General features: G+C 53.4%; 1 protein-coding gene across 3 annotated transcripts in view; it reads left to right on the plus strand.

The window, feature by feature from the left end:
* ITPK1 (inositol-tetrakisphosphate 1-kinase) overlaps window positions 1-18,889 on the plus strand; it is a 169,795-nt gene that overhangs the window by 117,648 nt on the left and 33,258 nt on the right. For all 3 annotated transcript variants that reach the window (XM_026515415.3, XM_026515418.3, XM_057318549.1), the window contains one exon: window positions 2,659-2,776. In XM_026515415.3, coding sequence (XP_026371200.1) covers window positions 2,659-2,776 — 118 coding nt within the window. The remainder of the gene's footprint in view (window positions 1-2,658; window positions 2,777-18,889) is intronic.

The raw sequence follows: 18,889 nt of genomic DNA on the forward strand, positions 1-18,889 counted from the left end.
ACCAAGTGGCCTGCCCAGAGTGACCCTGGGAATTGATAACAGTGGGAGTCTGGGTTTCTTGAGTCCTGGGTCCTCACTCTTCCCTCTTCACCAGGCTGCTTCCTGGCGTGTTGGGGGAAGGGAGGAGGAGGGGGTGTGGGGACAGTTCAGTGCTCTCAGGTCATAACCCAGAACATGAATTCGTTGGCCAGGATTCTAGATCCAGTAGGGCAAAGCCTGGAAGGCTTTCATTGATCCGTGTGTCTTTAGTACTCTGCACGATGCCCTGACACTTGAATGACATGCAGTTTGTTGTGTGGATGACCTTTTAACATGAAGACAGTCATATGATTTCATACGTATGTGGGAATCTTGGTGTCTCACAGATGACATGCTCTCGTGGCAGTGTAGGCCTGGTTCAGAGGGAGGGTGTTGACAGGCTGATGGGGAGCCTGCCATGGAGAGATGCAGGCACTTACACGAGGCTGAGGCTGTAGAGAGGAGAGCTGGGCAGGGCCTCTGGCCTGAAGGCAGCTCTGGGTAAACCTTCCCTAAGGACACTTCGCAGCTTGTCTCCGTGGCCCCTGTGGATGGCAAACGTGGGCTTGCCCACATCAGTTGCCAGGCTTCTGTATAAGCAGGGAAGTGGGCCAGGCACTGAGCTGACTTGCTGATGGCTGCCTCTCTCAGGAGGAGGAGGAGGGTGGCTTCTTTTCTGTGTTTATGTCTGTAGGATGGGCGTGCAGGGAGAGGGGCCGAGAGCGTGTCCGTGCCACAGAGTTCGTGGGTGTGAGGATGGGAAGAAGGGCTCCCCACTGGCATGTACCGCCCACCCCTTAGGAACAGAGAAGTTTTTTCAAACATTCAAAGAAAAAGATACAAATGAGCCCAAAACCAGATACTCTGGTATGAAACACAAGGGGGGAGCAGATTTCAGAGGAGAAGGAGATATCAATCTCTGGCTTTGTGTTGAGAGCTCTTAAAAATGATTACTAGGAACCAAAATAGGTTCACTGAAAAAAAGAGTAATTCCAAATGGAGCTTTCCTGTTGTTGATAAGGCTGACTTGAAAAGAAGCATTGTGGCTTTTTTCTTGGCCTTTGCTGACCTTGCAGACTGATCTTGTAGACTGGGTGGGCAGGGGGATGAATTAAGCTGGTGTATTCATTCCCTGGGGTGGCCCTGACAAAATACCACAAACTGGGTGGCTTAAAACAACAGAGACTTTTTTCCTCTCACAGTTAAGGAGGCCAGAGGTCTGAAGTCAAGGTGTCTGCAGGGTAGGTTCCTTCTGGCGGTGCCGGGAGAGAATCTGTCCCATGCTGCTTTCCTGCCTTCTGGGGGTGGCCATGGTCCTTGGCAGGCATGGCATGAGTCACTGTCTCTGTCTTCAGATGGCCTTCTCCGTGTGTGTCTCTGTCCAGATTGCCCCCATCCTAAAGACACCAGTCAATGGATTAGGGTGCATCCTAATCCCGTGTGGCCTCATTTTAGTTTGCTTCCATCTATAAAGACACCATTTCCAAATAAGGTCACACTCACAAGCACCAGGGCTTAGGGCTTGAACAGATCTGTTGAGGACGCAATTCAGCTCACAATAACAACAGCTGGTGAATGGCCTCCCTTCCACCCAGCCTTTCCTCTGAGCCCCTCTCTTGTTCCTCCAGCATTCCATATTTTTGTTCTTAGAATCACAGTGTTCTGGGGCCAGGGGGATGGTCCCATTTATTGCGTCTGCCTGCCGAGCTGCTCTGGCCCACCGATGTGGCTTGGGCTCCCGTAGTCACAGAGGTGGGGAGTGGCAGGGCCAGGATCCTTGTGTTTCTTTCCTAGAAGCATTTTGCCCAGTCTCTTGTTGACTTTTGTTAGAGACAGTCGTTTCTCGTTCCCCAGGTGCCTTAGCGTTATTTCCCCAAGGAGATCGTAACTTCCTTAAATGCTGATTTGGTCACAGTCCTGCTTGCGAGTTTGCAGCCTACCCGGAAGAAGCATGTTGCAGGGGGCACTTGAGGGCCAGGGGGCCGCCCTGTGGCGGGTTTCTCATCCTGCCTTCCACACCGACCCTCTCCTGAATCCCAGCCTGCCTTCCGCTCTCGCAAGCCCCGCCCCAGAGTCCTTATCCGTGCAGGGTGCTGGGCCACACTCTTTGAGTATCATCTACACGGGCAGCAGAGCTGGTTTTAGGCGAGGCTTTATCCGGGGGCCAAACGAGCTGACGGGAACCTGCTTGTGCTTCTTTTCTCAGCTGTGTTTTCTCACTCTGGCCTCCCTTTCTCAGTTTTGGCTTTGTCAGGCCTCTCCCTCAGATCTCAGGGTGACTGCGCCCAGCTGCCCGGTCTCCTCAGTGTGGGAGAGAATGGTCTTGTCCCCGCATTCCTAGCAAGAGCTCTGAGCCTGCATCTGATTGGACCGAGTCCGGTCACGTGCCGTCTTCTGAGCCAGTGGCCAGGGTGGAAGGTGCTGATTGGTGTAACCAGCGTCATGTGATCCTGGTGCTGCCGAGAGCGTGGAGGCAATCTCCCCAGACAGTGTGAAGTCCCAGACCGAAGTCAGGGCTGGTGGAAGGAGGGAAGAGACGGGGATGGGTGCCATGAGGGCGCGTGGGGTGGAATCTCGCCAAAACCTCGTTTCTGTCTCAGCCTCCCTCCTCCAACCGGAAGTGTTGTGTTTTCCTTTCAGGAATACATCGATGCGCACCCTGAGACCATTGTCCTGGACCCCCTTCCTGCCATCAGGACCCTGCTCGACCGCTCCAAGTCGTATGAGCTCATCCGGAAGATCGAGGCCTACATGAAAGGTACGGACACACGTGGCTTGGCCTCCGTGTCAGGTAGCCCACCTCTAACAGTGACGGCGTGGTCATTGCGTGGGGTGGGAGGAGGGGGTGTCTGATCTTTTTTAAACCCTTTGAGGCAGGAAAGAGTTGAATTCCCGGGGCGGGGCACATTGTTGGGCGGGCCGTTTTCTCTCCTCTGACCAGCAGAGTTAGGACATAAAAGTCTCAGGGTGCTCTTCGGGAGAGAGAGCGGCTGCAGCCACTTCGAGACGGTTTTGTTTTGTTGTCTTGAACCCACAGAGTGGTGATGAAGTGTCCCGATAACACAGTGGTGAGAGAGCACGAGTGTGTGTAGAATAGCGGAGCAGCGGGCAGGGGAGGGGAGTTAGGTAACTGGGCAAAGGAGACAAACAGAGAGATTGAAGGGCCTTTAATCAAACACGTGGAGATGTGTAATGTGGCGGCTGGACCTCGTGGGGTATGCTCTGTTCCCGAGGGCGGGAACCCCCTGCTTAGCTGCGGGAGCTTGTCCTGCCAGCCACATCTTCTTGTCTCTGAGGACTCGTTCTCCCCCCCCCCTCCCTGGGCTGGGCCGGTCTAGAGAAGTTGGACTGCCTTCCCAAGGTGTTTATTTATGTGAGAAGGGCTTTTTGGGAAAGATTCATGTTAACAGTAACCTAGTTCTCTTTGCCTGGTGCAGGCGTTCCCTGTTGAGAGTTCTTGTTTAATTTTGAGGGAAAGTGCTTTGCCTGTGTCCTGGGGTGGTGTGAAGAGTCATCTTAGGAGCAGGAGACGCAGCTCCCGCTCCTGCCATCCACACCAGGAGTGTGGCCTACCTGGCCCCTGGCCTGGGTGGTGACTTGGCCTGCCTTTGTTTCGTGTGATGGTGAGACCGGTGGGAAGAGTTTGGCTCGCCAGACCAGAAGCAGCCTGTCTACAAGGTTAAGCCTTCTTGCCTTCTCTCTTCCCGTGCTCATAAAAGCAGGTATGGTCATCCTCCCCATTTTGTAGACAGTAGTGAAGACGGAGAGGTTTAGCAGGTGGGCTGACATCACACAGCCTGGGGGTAGCAGAGACAGCATCCAGCCAGGTCTCTCCGACTCTGGCTGTTAGCTTGTAGCCCCTAAGCTTAACTTATGTGTCCATGGCCAGAGGGCCCTGGATCCAGCAAGCACCTGCTGTCATGGACTTTGGCCGGGAGAGTTGGTGAGTCCTTGCTTCCCTCCCTGAGGAAGAGCTGGGTGTTGGACCTGGCTGTCCTGGAAGAGGTCTCGAGGCCTGTTTTTGAGGGTGCCTGGCATTCAGCAGGTGGCATAAAGCATGGCCTTCCTGGGTGGCCCCCAAACGGCAGGACTTTTCAGCATGCCAGCATCCTTTAGCGTTTGGGCCAGGAATGGTCAGTGATGACATCAACTTCCCTTCCCTTTGCATTCTGTCCCCGGGTCCAACTAGAACCCTCAGATGAGAAGAAAGATCTGTAGAGATGTTCCAGCTAAACTTTGGTTCTGGAAAGGAAATCCGCCTGTTCTAGGAGTTGTGTGCATTGGACACTGACTGTGTGTGAAGAGACAGGAGATAAATCCGATTCTGAGGAGAAGGGCTGATTAGTGGGAAGAGTTGCAGGTCAGCAGTCACATCTCATGTCCTCAAGTCCATGAGAAGAGTGATGTGTTCTGATGGGGTCAGGGAGGTCACCACTGAGAGGATTTTTTCAGAGTAAAGAGCACAGGCTTTGAGGGGAGGCAGACTGAGGTCATATCTGAATCTGGGCTCTTGCTGCCATGTGGCCCCGGCCAAGTCCCTTGACCTAGTTCTGCCTGGTTTCTGTTAAGATGTGGATAAGAAGCGGTTTGTCCACAGGGTCTGTGGTTGAGATAACTGGGATGACATCCAATGAGCACTTAGCATGGGTCCTGGCTCATGGCGTCACCTGGGAGTGGCAGCTGCTGGCACAGCTCCCATTACGATGGAAGGGGCTGATCTTGGAGGCTCTCAATTTTCATGGGTAGAGAATCAGGGCTGGGGTCAAGGGTGACTCTGGACCTGGAGTAAGAGTGTGTGCAGTCAGGGAGCAGGGGACCGGTGATGGGTTGGACTGCAGTGTGCACAGGAAGGAAACAGGACTGTCCCTGGTGGGCAGGACTGCGGGGGGGTGGGGGGTGGGGGCAGCCTGGGCCTCCCAGATAGGGCAGTGGCGTGAGCAAAGTGGGAGATGGCTGCGGTGTGGGGTGTGTGTGCACATCTCGCAGACTATTGGGTCAGTGTGGGGGACTTTGTTTGTGGGCACCCAGTGAAGGTGTGTGAGCTGGTGAGTGAGGACATGAGCACACATTTTAGATCGGTGCAGACATGGCCTGGAGACAGGTTCTAGTGGCCATTACTTATATCCTGTTGTAAGGGTGACCCACACTGACCCCCAGTGGGGAGAGAATCAGCCCCTACTCTGCTGGGTCCAAGAAACCTCAAACTCAGGTGTCATCAGCAGGTCGGGGATGGGGAAGCCCCCTCCCCTCCATCACAGGCAGGAACGTGTTGACCGAACCCTAACGGCAGGCTTGGTCCTAGGCCAGCAGGAATTGTTTTGTGGGTGGGCTGTGACCGCTGCGCCCTGGATTTTCCTTATCGTGCACACCGAGCCGGGCTGGAATGCTTCCAGGAGGGTGGGCAGAAGCTGGGATTTCCTGGAGCCTTTTCCTGACCCCCTCCCTACCCCCACGGCTGTTCTATTTTTTTTTTATTTTATTTTATTTTTTTTTTAAAGATTTTATTTATTTATGTGACAGAGAGACAGCCAGAGAGAGAGGGAACACAGCAGGCGAGTGAGAGAGGAAGAAGCAGGCTCCCAGCAGAGGAGCCTGATGTGGGACTCGATCCCGGAACGCCGGGATCACGCCCTGAGCCGAAGGCAGACGCTTTAACGACTGCGCTACCCAGGCGCCCCATTATTTTTTTTTTTTTTTTTTTTTAAAGATTTTATTTATTTATGTGACAGAGAGACAGCCAGAGAGAGAGGGACCCACGGCTGTTCTTATGGAAGCAGTGCTGCCTCTCACCTTCCATCCTCCCAGAGCCAGGGCTCCTCCTCCCTGCAGATGCAGAGAACCTTCTCTGGGAGGCACATCCCCAGCACTCCTCCGCCCCGTTCCTGCTATTCCTGGAGGCAGCCCTGTTAAGCGTGCTGTGAATGGCCATAATTACCCTGTAAGTTCCCTAGACAGTCAGAGCAGTCCAAGTGACACTGCTTTTGCATTGAAAGAAGGGGCTTGCTGGAGACATCCTCGGGATGTCTGTCTTTCCTGCCAAGGTGGCTCTGCCTGCCTCGGAGAGCCTGGGCGGCCGCAGAGACAGGCCAGGGGAGGCTGTTGCGGGGAGGTGTCCAGGGCTCCCTGCTCTGCAGTGGGGGTGGCGGTCTCCCAGGAATAGCGGCGGAGCACTTAGAGCAGGGGTCCATGCTCTGTCTCCGTGCAGAGCGTCGGCTGTGGAGACAGGTGAGGGCTGCTGCCTGGAGCCCCCAGCTTCCCATCTGAGTACCTTGGCACCTTCTGGGTTCTGTGCTCCCAGAGTTCATCCTCTTCTAGTTCGGAGCCTGGAGGGGAGGCAGGGTTCTTTCCCTGCCTCAGACCCGTCGGTCTCAAACCTGCCCGTTTGCTTAACACTAAGGTTGCTGTGGCAACAGAGGCCTGAAATAGCAGTGGCTTAAATGAGATAGAACTTCATTTCTCTCTCATGGAAAAGCCCGGAGGAAGGACCCAGACTTCTTCCCTGCTGATGGTTCTGTGATGTGAGCCTCCTGGTCCACGGTGGTGCTGCTAAAACTCCATCCATCACATCCAGGGTCTGGACATAAGGGTTGGGAGGGGCTGACGGAAAGGGAGCAAGGGGACGTAGCCCTAGTTATCTTTTAAGCAAAGGCTCTGAAAGCCACACAACACTGTTCAGTCCACACATCATTGGCCAGGACTGAGTCCCATAGTGAGCTGCAAGGGAGTTGGGGAATGTGGGCTCTGTTCTGGGTAGCCACGTGCCCAGGTAAAATTTGGGAGCTTTGTCACCATGGAAGAAGGGGGAGGAGTTTTGAGGGACAGCTGGTTGTTGGCCACCTCACTCTCCGAGAAGTGGGTTGCTACCTGGGGAATCCCATGAGTGAATATTCTACTCTTAGAAGGACCATTCCTCCTCCAGCTGGCTGGGGGCTGTGGCTTCAGCCTGTGACCTTAGCAGTAAGTTCCTTCCACACAGCAGCTCAAAGCAGTGTGAGGTCACTAGGCTTGCAGAGTGACCCACCCCAGAGCGTTTGGGCCACAGGGTTCTCTAGTAGATGACTGTTTCTGGGTGGGGCTGCACCCACACCCCTTAGCCAGAGGCACAGATGGCACTGAACCTGGATCCAGTTCAAACCAAGGGCAGGAACCTCCCAGAAATGGAACATTGCCTGGTACAGGCATGGCGGGGCCAGGGGGTGGGGGAGGCTGGGTCAACAAGTCATGATTGCCGAGCACGCATCTGTGGGCCTTTTCTTTCCCTGCCACCTGCTTTGCTGCACAGGGCCAGGAGTTTGAGATGGAAGCCCCGAGATCAAGGTCTGGCTCTGCCACCCCAGGCTGAACGACTCTGGGCAAGGCTGATCCTGATCACGCTGATGAGGCTGGATCCTGAATTGGCCAAAAAGATACGAGAGAAAGCTGTGCTGTGGTTGGAGGACACAGGCTGGTCGTCTTGGCCCTGGGGGTGGAGGTGGGGTTGGGCAGTGGCTGATGGAGGGTATCAGACCACAGGACAGAGGGCTCGAGAGACCCTTCAGGGCTGATGACAGCAGTGGGTGATGGGTGACATGTGCTCTGGAGGTGATAGATGGCCATCGGGATGCCAGGCCTCCCTGGGGAGGGAGGTACACACCACGGATGGGAGCATTTCTGCCTGTGGTTTTATGGGAATTTAATCAGGGCTCATCTTGAAGGCTGCTGGGAAGCTGGATTGAAAAATGGGAATAATCTAGATAGCAAGCGAAGAGAAAGGAACATTCCTCAGAGCCTGGAGGACGAATTCCCCACAGAGCTTCTGTCGGTTGAGGACTGCAGGGTGTGAGAGCTGTGGTGGAGCTGGGGGGCGGCGGCTGTTCCCCTTTGGTGCATGGCACAGGCCTGTGGGTGGGAAAGGAGAGGCCAGGGACGGGGGCGTGGAGTCACGGCTTGGTCCTCAGATCTACCTGTGTCCCCTGTGTCGTGTGGCCTGAGCAGGTCACTTTCCTGTCTGAGCTTGCTTTGTCAGCACGAGGAGGGGGGCGGGGGAGCACTGATTGCATGCCAGGCACTGTTGGGAGCACAGGACATGTGTGAGCTGATTTCGTCCTCACTGCGGGCTGTGAGAAAGGTTCCACCCTGGAGCACACGAGTTTGTCCATTCAGGCCACAGAGCTACTTAAGGGGCAGAGCTGGGATTTGAACCCAGCGCTGTCCATCTGCGCGCTTAGCTGGTGGCTCCTAAACCCCTGGGTGTTGTGCCTCCTCCACCCCCACCGTCCCTGACAGCAGGGACCCACTGAGGTCGAAGCCTGGACGGAGGTAGAGTGGGGCTCTGATTCCCTGGGGGCAAGTGCGCAGGCGCTGCCAGCTGGTGCACTCTGGGGCGCCCTCTGGTGTTCAGGAGGCGACACTGACCATAGAAGGTCCCTGGGGTTCCCTAGACAGAGAATTAGCAGCTCTGCCGCTAATGTCACGGAGTCTCTGCCCCCTAGAGTTACTGAGGAAATAGGAATCCTGTCTGTTCCATTGAAGAGCAGCCATACGTGTGGTGGTGGACAAGAACAGGCTTTGGGACTGACAGACCTGGGCTCAGCGCTCAGTGCCTCTAATTTGGCGTGGACGATCACTGGGTCTCTCTGAGTCGTTGGCTCATCTGTCCCCGGGGGGTGGCCATCTCCTCCATGGGCCGCGGTGTACAGGAGGTCTGCCCCTATTCATGGCAGCAGGTGTGGCCGAAAATTAGGTAGTGCAGGTGGTCGGTTCCCTCTCCGTGGTCCTGCTGGGTGCCCGGGTTCTAGGTGGGAGGCGTGTGGCAGAAGCTGGGGGTGGGTAGCGGGGCCTGGAGTCGTGGAAGACGAGGAGGACAGGAGTGAACGCACCCCAAGGACTGTTGCTCGCAAGTCAGCCAGCTTCCAGCCTGACTTTGTGCGGGAGGCTGGAGTTTTGGATCAGCCTGCCAAGAAAATGCTTCATACCTATCGAGTGGGTTTCTAGAGAGGTCTCGTGGTGCCTGCCTGCCTGTGTTTCCCTTGAGTGTCAGCCGGTCCAACCCACCATGCTGAGGCCGAGGGGACAGGGCACAAGCCAGGCCCAGACGAACTCCCAGAGCAGGTGGCCGTGTGGGTGACACAGCCTCTACAAGCTGAGGTAGGGATGGGGCTTTGGGGTGTGGGGGAGAAACACTGTCCACATTCCCAGTGACCCGGGTAGAGACCCTGAGTTCGGACGGAGGCGGGGGTCTGCCGAGCAGGACAGTGGGTTGAGCGTCCTCTCTGGGCCAGACTGAGGTAGGCTGGTTCCCAGCGTCCCGTGCCATCTGGGCCTAAACCCTGGCTCTGCCCAGGCGTTTTGTCGCCTGCCAAGAGGAGGTAGAATCCCTCCCCTGGGGAGCAATTCTGGCCCTGGCTGGGCAGCTCCTGCTCACCTTGTGGTGAGTCCTCCTAGCACAGCTGTGCTCTTCCCCCGTTTCAGACAAGAAAGTGGAGCTTGTGAGAAGTAAAGCTTTCAGAGCTGCCAGGTCTTCACCTCGAGCCCTGTGTTGACTCCAAAACTGAGCCTCCTTTCTACACAGCTGCGTTTTGCAGCAAATTCTCTGAATCCCACCTGTCTCCGTGCCCTCTGCTGACCCTGGGTGGGGTCTGCTCCTGTCCCTGGCTCCAGGTCGGAGGCCACACGGGCTGCATGGGCATGGGGCCAGGGTTCCCCTCTGCTGCTATGCAGGCGTCCTGCCCGGTAGGGACTCTGCATCTCTCCCTTCCCCACCCACCTCCCTACCCACTCATCCTCAGCCTGCCACCCCCCCCAGGGACCCACGAATCCTGAGAATGTTTGGCCCTGCTGGCCAGACTCACAGTAGAGACTGAAGAGCCCAGAGCACAGGGAGGACATCCCACAGGCTCACATCTGCTCACTGCCGGTCCCCTCTCCTGCTCCCCACAGGCCTAGGCCTGCTCAGTCTCTTCCAGCCAGAGAGCTGGTTCCTTGGCATCTCCCCGCCCTGGCCTACCTGCAGTGGGGAGATGAGAGGCACCTTGCGGAACGAGCAGACCCCAGCCTGCTCTTCAGCAGCCGCCATCCTGATGTACTCCTGCCTTCCAGAAGGCCGAGGGCAGTCCCCAGAGGGCAGTGGCCTCTCTTCCCAGGGGACACAGCTTCAGCTTTTTGCCTTAAAGTTCTCAACGTCCAGGCCTCCTAGTGCTGAGGCCCACTCCCAGTCCTGCCAGGTTAGAGATAGGGCGATGCAGTGACTCCTTCCGGGGAGAGGGTGCAAGTGTCCCCTTGCTCCCTGTTTTCTAGAGTTATGCTGGAAGCCAGTGTCCCAAAGCTGGGATGTTCTGACCAAACGCCAGCAGTTCGGCGCTTGGCTCCCCACTCCCCACCATGCTGCCATGGTATGCCCAATAGGGGTGCCCCCTCCACGCTAGTGCTGACCCTTTCTCTTTGGCAGCCCTCAGCCAGATTCCTCACTTCCTCTGCCACGGCCCAGGGCACAGGATTGGAGGCTCCAAGGAGAGATTGAGGGAATGAAGTGAATTCTCATGGTGACTGGTTGCAGTCCCCAAGGAGACTCGGGTCCCTCCTTGGAAAGAACTTTCCTATTTGCACTCTAGAGCTTCTCACTGGGCCTTCTGAGCCTCGGGACTAGAGCAGGAGGACCGGTGCCTTCTGTCCACAGGTGCCTCCCTCTGGCTCCATCCAGCTCAGTGTCTCTGCAGAGCTACCGGGCTTCTTGCTCGTCTGCTGGGAAGCCCTGTCTCCTCCTGACCCACAGACACACCCCTCCACCCCTCCTGAGTGACCCCAGCAGACTCTGATGGCTCCCCCAGGCCAGTCCTTTCTTCCCTGCAAATGCAGGGCTGCCGCCGGGCCAGTTCGTAAATCAGACACTATTTGTCTTTGAGGTCCTAGCTCCCTTTTCCGGAGTTTTTTCCCCCTTGTTGTAATGACAATGTCTCCAGACTTGAGATTCCCAGGAGCCAGTCCCCTGCTTCCCCCATCACACTCAGAGTCTCCCACATCCCATGTAAGAAATCTCAGCAGCTCTCCCCTGGGACATAGTAGGGCAGACGGATACTCAAAACGTACTTGTTGGTCAGGTTGATCAGAAAGTGTCACACACCAGTCATTTACACTTTAGTCTGAATTTAGGGCCCACTTAGTGTCTTTCCAGCTGAAAGAGATCTTGAGCTCTCAGTGCCTCCAAAGCTTCTCTTCTCCGTATCTTGAAAGATGAGGAGAGGAGGCCCAGAGGGGCTGTAGGACTGACCCAGCACCCCTCAATGTCTTCTGATTCTCAGTTCAGTGCTCTTTCCACGGGACCCACCCCTCTCTAGCAGTCTTCCCAGAAGCATTACAAGTCACAGTGCCTGGGTTCAGGTGCTTTCCTGACCCCTCACTGCGTGCATTTAAGCAAGTTATTTAACTGTACCAAGCCTCAGTTTTCCTCTCTATAAAGTGGAGATAACGACAGTAGCACCTTCCCCTTAGGGTGGCTGTAGGGATTAAATGTGGTTTAAGGTACAAATACTCGGCAGATGGTAATTGTCCCAGGTGACCCTGCATTGTCGGTTTCACACCACACCTGCTGTTCCATGACCCTAGTAGTCTTGGGTTCCTGCACTTCTGTTCAGTGCTGGATTTGTGATGGCTTCCTGGACTTGTGGGCCTCGTGACCCCCAGAAGACCAGGCCCCGTGTTCTCCTCTCTGTCCATCCTCCCCAAACACCCAGCCCCATGTTTGTAATTGCATGACCTGGATTTATGTCCCCAAACGAGACTCTTCAGGGTGACCCCTCATGTAGCACACACAGGGCACTTGTCTTGTCCTTGATGGCTTTTTCACTTGTATTAGAGTTTAATAATAAAGTTCTCGTTATACACTTTTTAGTGTAGTTGTTTATTTTTAAGTAATTTTAGATTTAGCAAAAAAGTTGGAAACATTGGTCTGTAGAGTTCTCTTATACCCTTACACCCTTCCCATGGCTGCGTCTTGAGTTAACATTTCCCGTGACCACGATACAGTTCTCCGAACCAGGGAATTCCCATCAGCAGCGGTACTGTCATTAACGGTGTTCCCAGCTTCCCCACTGCGACCCTTCTTCTGGTTGTCCTTCTCTGTGGCCGCCTCACATCTGGGACAAGGCCTCAGGCTGTTTCTCTATCACGACCATGACACTTCGGAAGGTCCCTGCCTCAGTTTGGCCTTCTGGGATGTTCCCCAGTGTTACCGGATTGGGTTGATAGTTACGCATTTTGGGCAGGAATGCCACACCAGCAATGCTTTTTCCTCCTTTGCACTTCCTGTGTGTCAGGAGGGCATGACCTGGAGATGGCTTCTATCTGGTTAACCAGTCATTTGGTCGGAATGCTGTCCCGTTTCTCCACTGTTCATGTCTATTTTTCTCTTTGTAATTGGCAATTATCTTTTAAGGAGATCCTTTGCAGATATCCTGTTTCTCATCATTCTTTTGCCTGGTAATTTAGCCTCCATTGATGTTTCTTGATGACAGGAGTTGCTATGGTGGTATTTGCCAAAGGGTCGTTGTATTGAATTTAAAAAAGTAAGTGTGCCCCTCTTCAAACCCAGACTTTTGCAGACATCCATAGGAGGGCACTTCGCTGAGCCCTAGCATCGTCTCATTTGTAAGTAAAGGGAAAGGCAAAGATGAGAATTAAGAAGGAGAAAGAAAGGGGGATCGTGTTGGAGAAGGTTCTTTGCTGCAGGACTTCTCAGAGCCGTTAGCATGCTAATGTGAATCTTGAGTCTTCTAGAGGGTGGTGTACTGAATTTTACCACTGATGGGAAGACACGTTGATAGTTTATATCGCACTAATAAGGGGGGAAGTGTAATTAAAATGTGATACACCGTCAATGATGAGACACATCTCAGCCTCAGAGATGGAAAATGAAAAACCACATGTCTTAGAATCAATGGAACATGGCAGTATTTGATTTTTTCCACCTCATCGGTCATAGGTCCTCTGCTTCCTCCTCGTAGGGCTTCTGGCGAGAGCCTTGCTCCACCCAACACACTTCAGGAATTCCCAGACTCAGTGCGCTCACCTCCAACTGTGCACAGATCTGACCTTGAATTCCCTCAATCAACAGAGAGGGCCCTGATGGTTGGTGACTCATATCCCAGAGGCAGCTGCTTTTAACAGTGTGGAACCCGTCTTTCTAGACCCTTCTCATACACGTACAAATATATATTTATGTACTTAAAAAAAATAGAAGCAGGATTGTATTACATGTGTTCTCATAAAACTTGTCTTTTCCCCAACTTAATATCTATCTTTTCTCTTTTCATGGCCCATAAAAGAAGAGGGAGCTAGGTCTGCATGGCTGTTTTTGGTGACAACATAATGTTTTAGCACGCGATTGAAAGAATCATAATGTACTCAATTTTATTGAGCTCATAAGGTCACTCCAGTTTGTTTCTGTTAACTGGGCTGTAGTAGGCATAGATCTTCGCACGTTTCTGTAAAATTAATCCCTAGAAGTGGAATTTCTCGGTCAGAGAATATATGTATATATATATATATGTATGTATATGTATACGTATATATGTATATGTATATATATGTGTATATATACATATATATATATATATATATATATATATTTTTTTTTTTTTTTTGACAGAGAGAGAGACAGCCAGCGAGAGAGGGAACACAGGCAGGGGGAGTGGGAGAGGAAGAACCAGGCTCCCAGCGGAGGAGCCTGATGTGGGGCTCCATCCCAGGACTCTGGGATCACTCCCTGAGCAGAAGGCAGATGCTTAACGTCAGTCAGAGATTTTTATAAACATTTCTCACATGGGCAGGTACTGCTGGGTTGTTGTTCAGAATGTTTGAGCAGATTTCACTCCTCTGTGCTTATCTGCCAGGGAAATGATACCTATCTTAATTTGCATATCTTCTGTCCTCGGCCACATGGTTGGCCCTTTGCATGTCTGTCTGCGAATCTCTTCCTGTCATTTGCCCACTTTTCTGTTGGGTTGTTGGTCTTTCTCTTATCGATTGGTTAGTGCCCTTTTGGAATTAAGGAAGTTGTCTCCTTGTTTAAAATACAGACTGTGTTTCATCGATGGAAGCCTCCATCTTTGCACTGGAGCCAAGCTGGCATTTTCTCTTCTGCTTTTAGAATATGTACTGTCAGAGAGAGCACTTTAAACATTATTTTTGAAACGTCTTGAGAACAAAAAAGACTGCTGCCTTTTGGGAGTTGGAGCTGAGAGGGGGCAGTGAGTGTCTGCCTTGGTCCGGAAGGGGCCGTAAATCACTGGACACAGCTGCCATGGAGTTAATCCACACCGCCCGCAGCCGTTTGCATCAGCTGGAACAGGGCTCAGGAATGTCCGTGTCGCTGCCCGGGCCCGTGTCTGGCTCCTCCACTCCTGGCCTTTTGGAACACCCGCGTGCACCCGGCGCCCTGGGCTTTGGAGATGGAACAGGTCAGCAGCTAAGTCCGACGGGAGAATATGGTCATCCAGCCGACCAGGGCAGCGTCAGACCGGGATTGTCAGATCTGTGGCCTTTCTTCCCCTCTGTCCCTGCCCCAGAGCAGCCCCCTCCCTCAAATTTGGGCTGATTGCACATCGTCCAGTGTCGTGTCCCCCTCCCCCCCCCCCCCCCCCCCGACAGTTCCCCTGTAGCCAGAGAGCCTGGGATCAAGCTCCTGGTGGGGCGGTGGCAGCTGCAGCAAGGCCATCAGGCCCCTCCGAGCCTCCAGGGGGCAGGGTAGGGGCTGCAGCCGCTGGTGAAATGTGCCCTCCGCCCACTGTCTCCAGTGACACAGTCAAGTCAGGGACCCCTGTCAGACCCGCCGCCCCCCACCCCCCCTTTGGAGAAGACGCTGCCAAGGGACTTTTCACTGCGGCCTCAGAGGGCTCTGACCATGGCCGAGAACACCGTCAGGCCTGCGTACATTTTGTCTGTCATGTTTTCTCTGCCCGGTGCTGACACCGCCGTTTCTCTGGCCCTGCTGGGGACCGACAGCACAGATCTGACCTTGTGTTCTGAGCACGAGGAAGCTGCCTGGGAGCTGTGCGCTCTGCCGAGAGGACAGTGGGGCCCTCTGGGGGATGGCCTGGATGGTGGCTGCTGATCTGCTCTCAGAGTCCCGGTTCTGACCCAGTGGACAGGTGGACGAGAAGGCTCCATGTCCTTTGGTGCTTGGTGTCAAGAGCACTATCTCTGGGGCAGGAAAAAGCAAGCGTGTCACTCTTCTGTGTCCACTTTCTTTTCTTCTGTCCCCCCGGGGGCCTTGTCGGGCCATGCAGAGCAGTGCTGGGCTCACCAAGGTGATCTTGGTCTTCTTAAAATGGCAGGCCTTCAAGTAACGATACCAGTAATGGTGGTGGAATCTGCCATTTAGGACCTGTGATGAGCCAGTTTCTGTTGTGTTTTGTATGTTCGTTCATTTGGTGCTGGCAGCAGCTCCGTGGACAGGACTGAGGACTGTTCTTATCCCCATTTTACAGACCGGGAAACTGAGGCACTTTCTCTAGGTCGCACATACCCAGGCAGCCTGGAGTGTCTTCCCACACAATGTTGGGGAAGTACAGCCAGCTTGCCCCCTCTTGTCTCCTGGTCTCTGAGATGGGAGTGAGAACCTTCTCCAGCTCCTTCTGGGCCCAGAGTCCTTTAGCGGGACTGAGGCGAGGATGGGAGTGAGGCTTCACCTGGCTCCACAGCCGTGCCTTCTCCATGAGGCTGAGCCGCCTCACCACAGCCAGGCTGCCTGCGTGGAGGCCTTGCTCTGCCACCTGCAAGCCTGTGGCCTGGAGGACAGAGCTGAACTTCCAGGGCCTCGCTGTCCTGCCATGCACAGTGGACGGGACAGTAGTAATCTAGGCATAGAATTGCCAGAAGACCATGCTCATGGATCGGAAGAATTAACATAGTTAAAATGTCCATGCTACCCAGAGCAATCTACACTTTCAGTGCTATCCCGATCAAAATACCGAGGACATTTTTCAAAGAACTAGAACAAACAGTCCTTAAATTTGTATGGAACCAGAAAAGGCCCCAAATCTCCAAGGAACTGTTGAAAAGGAAAAACAAAGCTGGAGGCATCACAATGCCGGATTTCGAGCTGTACTACAAAGCTGTGATCACAAAGACAGCATGGTACTGGCACAAAAACAGACACATAGACCAATGGAACAGAATAGAGAGCCCAGAAATGGACCCTCGGCTCTTTGGGCAACTAATATTTGATAAAGCAGGAAAAAACATCCGGTGGGAAAAAGACAGTCTCTTCAATAAATGGTGCTGGGAAAATTGGACAGCTACATGCAAGAGAATGAAACTTGACCACTATCTCACACCATACACAAAAATAAACTCCAAATGGATGAAAGACCTCGATGTGAGACAGGAATCCATCAAAATTCTAGAGGAGAACATAAGCAACAACCTCTACGACATCGGCCAAAGCAACCTTTTTCATGACACATCCCCAAAGGCAAGAGAAACAAAAGATAAAATGAATTTATGGGACTTCATCAAGATTAAAAGTTTCTGCACAGCCAAGGAAACAGTCAGAAAAACTAAGAGGCAGCCCATGGAATGGGAGAATATATTTGCAAATGATGCTACAGATAAAGGACTGGTATCCAAGATCTACAAAGAACTTCTCAAACTCAATACACGAGAAACAAATAAACAAATCAAAAAATGAGCAGAAGATATGAACAGACACTTTTCCAATGAAGACATACAAATGGCTAACAGACACATGAAAAAATGTTCAAAATCATTAGCCATCAAGGAAATTCAAATCAAAACCACACTGAGATACCACCTTACGCCAGTTAGAATGGCAAAAATAGACAAGGCAAGAGACAACAATTATTGGAGAGGATGTGGAGAAAGGGGATCCCTCCTACATTGTTGGTGGGAATGCGAGTTGGTACAGCCACTCTGGAAAACAGTGTGGAGGTCCCTTAAAAAGTTAAAAATTGAGCTACCCTATGATCCAGCCATTGCACTACTGGGTATTTACCCCAAAGATACAAACGTAGTGAAGAGAAGGGCCATATGCACCCCAATGTTCATAGCAGCAATGTCCACAATAGCTAAATTGTGGAAGGAGCCGAGATGCCCTTCAACAGATGACTGGATTAAGAAGTTGTGGTCCATATATACAATGGAATATTACTCAGCTATCAGAAAGAACGAGTTCTCAACATTTGCTACAACATGGATAGCACTGGAGGAGATAATGCTAAGTGAAATAAGTCAAGCAGAGAAAGACAGTTATCATATGATTTCTCTCATCTATGGAACATAAGAACTAGGATGATCAGTAGGGGAAGAAAGGGATAAAGAAAGGGGGGGTAATCAGAAGGGGGAATGAAACATGAGAGACTATGGACTATGAGAAACAAACTGAGGACTTCAGAGGGGAGGGGGGTGGGGGAATGGGATAGACCGGTGATGGGTAGTAAGGAGGGCACGTATTGCATGGTGCACTGGGTGTTATACACAACTAATGAATCATCGAGCCTTACATCGGAAACCGAGGATGTACTGTATGGTGACTAACATAATATAATAAAAAATCATTAAAAAAAAAAAAAAAAGAATTGCCAGAAGAATCCTGCGGGTTGAGGCCAGCAGGTGTTTGCAGTGATCCTGCCTGCCCACGTCCACCCCTTCGTGGAAGGAGCCATGTTGTCAGCCTGCACAGCGTTCCACAGAGCATAGCCCGCGGGGCAGGCCTGCAATGTTCTCCGCTTTAGGACGGACGCCGTGTGTACTGAGGTAGTCCCCCAGTCCCATCAGGGGTGACTGGGTGCCAGTGGTGGGAGGCACATGCTGGGGCAGGAGCCCAGAGCTGGGAGCTTGTGTGAGAGACTGAGTGAAGCCTATTTCATCCAGAGCTTGGGAGTGGGGTGTGGTGGGATGTATCGGCAGGGCCTCCACCTGCCAAGCCTCCCTCACCCCTGCCTCACTCTCTGCTCCCTGTGAGCAGTCAAGAGACGGTGTGAGGCCCATCCACTCTGAGGAAGTGCCACTTCTCTCACTTCTCCTCCCTCCCCCCACTCCCCTCAGGGGCATTCTGGGGAGGAATACCATCCAGGCCTGGCCTTGTGCCCGTTGGCCTCCCGGTCCCTGCCTTGTCTGTGGTCGGGGACCTGGGTAGAAGGAGCTCTGGGGCGCCTGGGTGGCACAGCGGTTGAGCATCTGCCTTTGGCTCAGGGCGTGATCCCGGCGTTATGGGATCGAGCCCCACATCAGGCCTTCCACTGTGAGCCAGCTTCTTCCTCTCCCACTCCCCCTGCTTGTGTTCCCTCTCTCGCTGGCTGTCTCTATCTCTGTCAAATAAATAAATAAAATCTTAAAAAAAAAAAAAAAGAAAAGAAAAGAAGGAGCTCTGGCTGGCCTTCCCTCACACTCACTGTCCTCACGGGCCCTTTGAGGTGTCAGGCCCTTCCGTCGGCTGCTCTGCGTGGACTGCACGGATGGCCAGCTCTGCGTGGACTGCACGGATGGCCAGCTACCAGTCCTGCCTGGGGAGGGCTTGCCCCAGGCTGCCTTTCAGGAACCTGGTTTCCTGCAGGCCGCTCCCTATCAGCCTTGATGGCCCTCCGGCCCCGTTTGAGCTCCTCAGTGCCTAAGCCGTGTGAGTGGGCCCTGCTTCCTCTCTTATCCCAGAGAGGGTGCCTGAAAAGGGCACCTGTGTCCTAGGCTCAACAGTCATGAGACAGTCCTAGCTCCTGAGGAGCCCTCAGCCCCATCGTAGGTTCAGCGTGGACCCCCAGGGTGTTGGCTGGACCTCAGTGAGTAAGGGGAGCAGACCCCACTGTGACGAGTGATGGCGAAGCCGTAGCTCATGCTTCTCGTTGCGTACCGCACGCGGTCCCCGCATGGCGACTGACGGTGG

This window comes from Ursus arctos, unplaced genomic scaffold, assembly GCF_023065955.2.
Source record: "Ursus arctos isolate Adak ecotype North America unplaced genomic scaffold, UrsArc2.0 scaffold_25, whole genome shotgun sequence".
In the NCBI taxonomy this organism is placed as follows: domain Eukaryota; kingdom Metazoa; phylum Chordata; class Mammalia; order Carnivora; family Ursidae; genus Ursus; species Ursus arctos.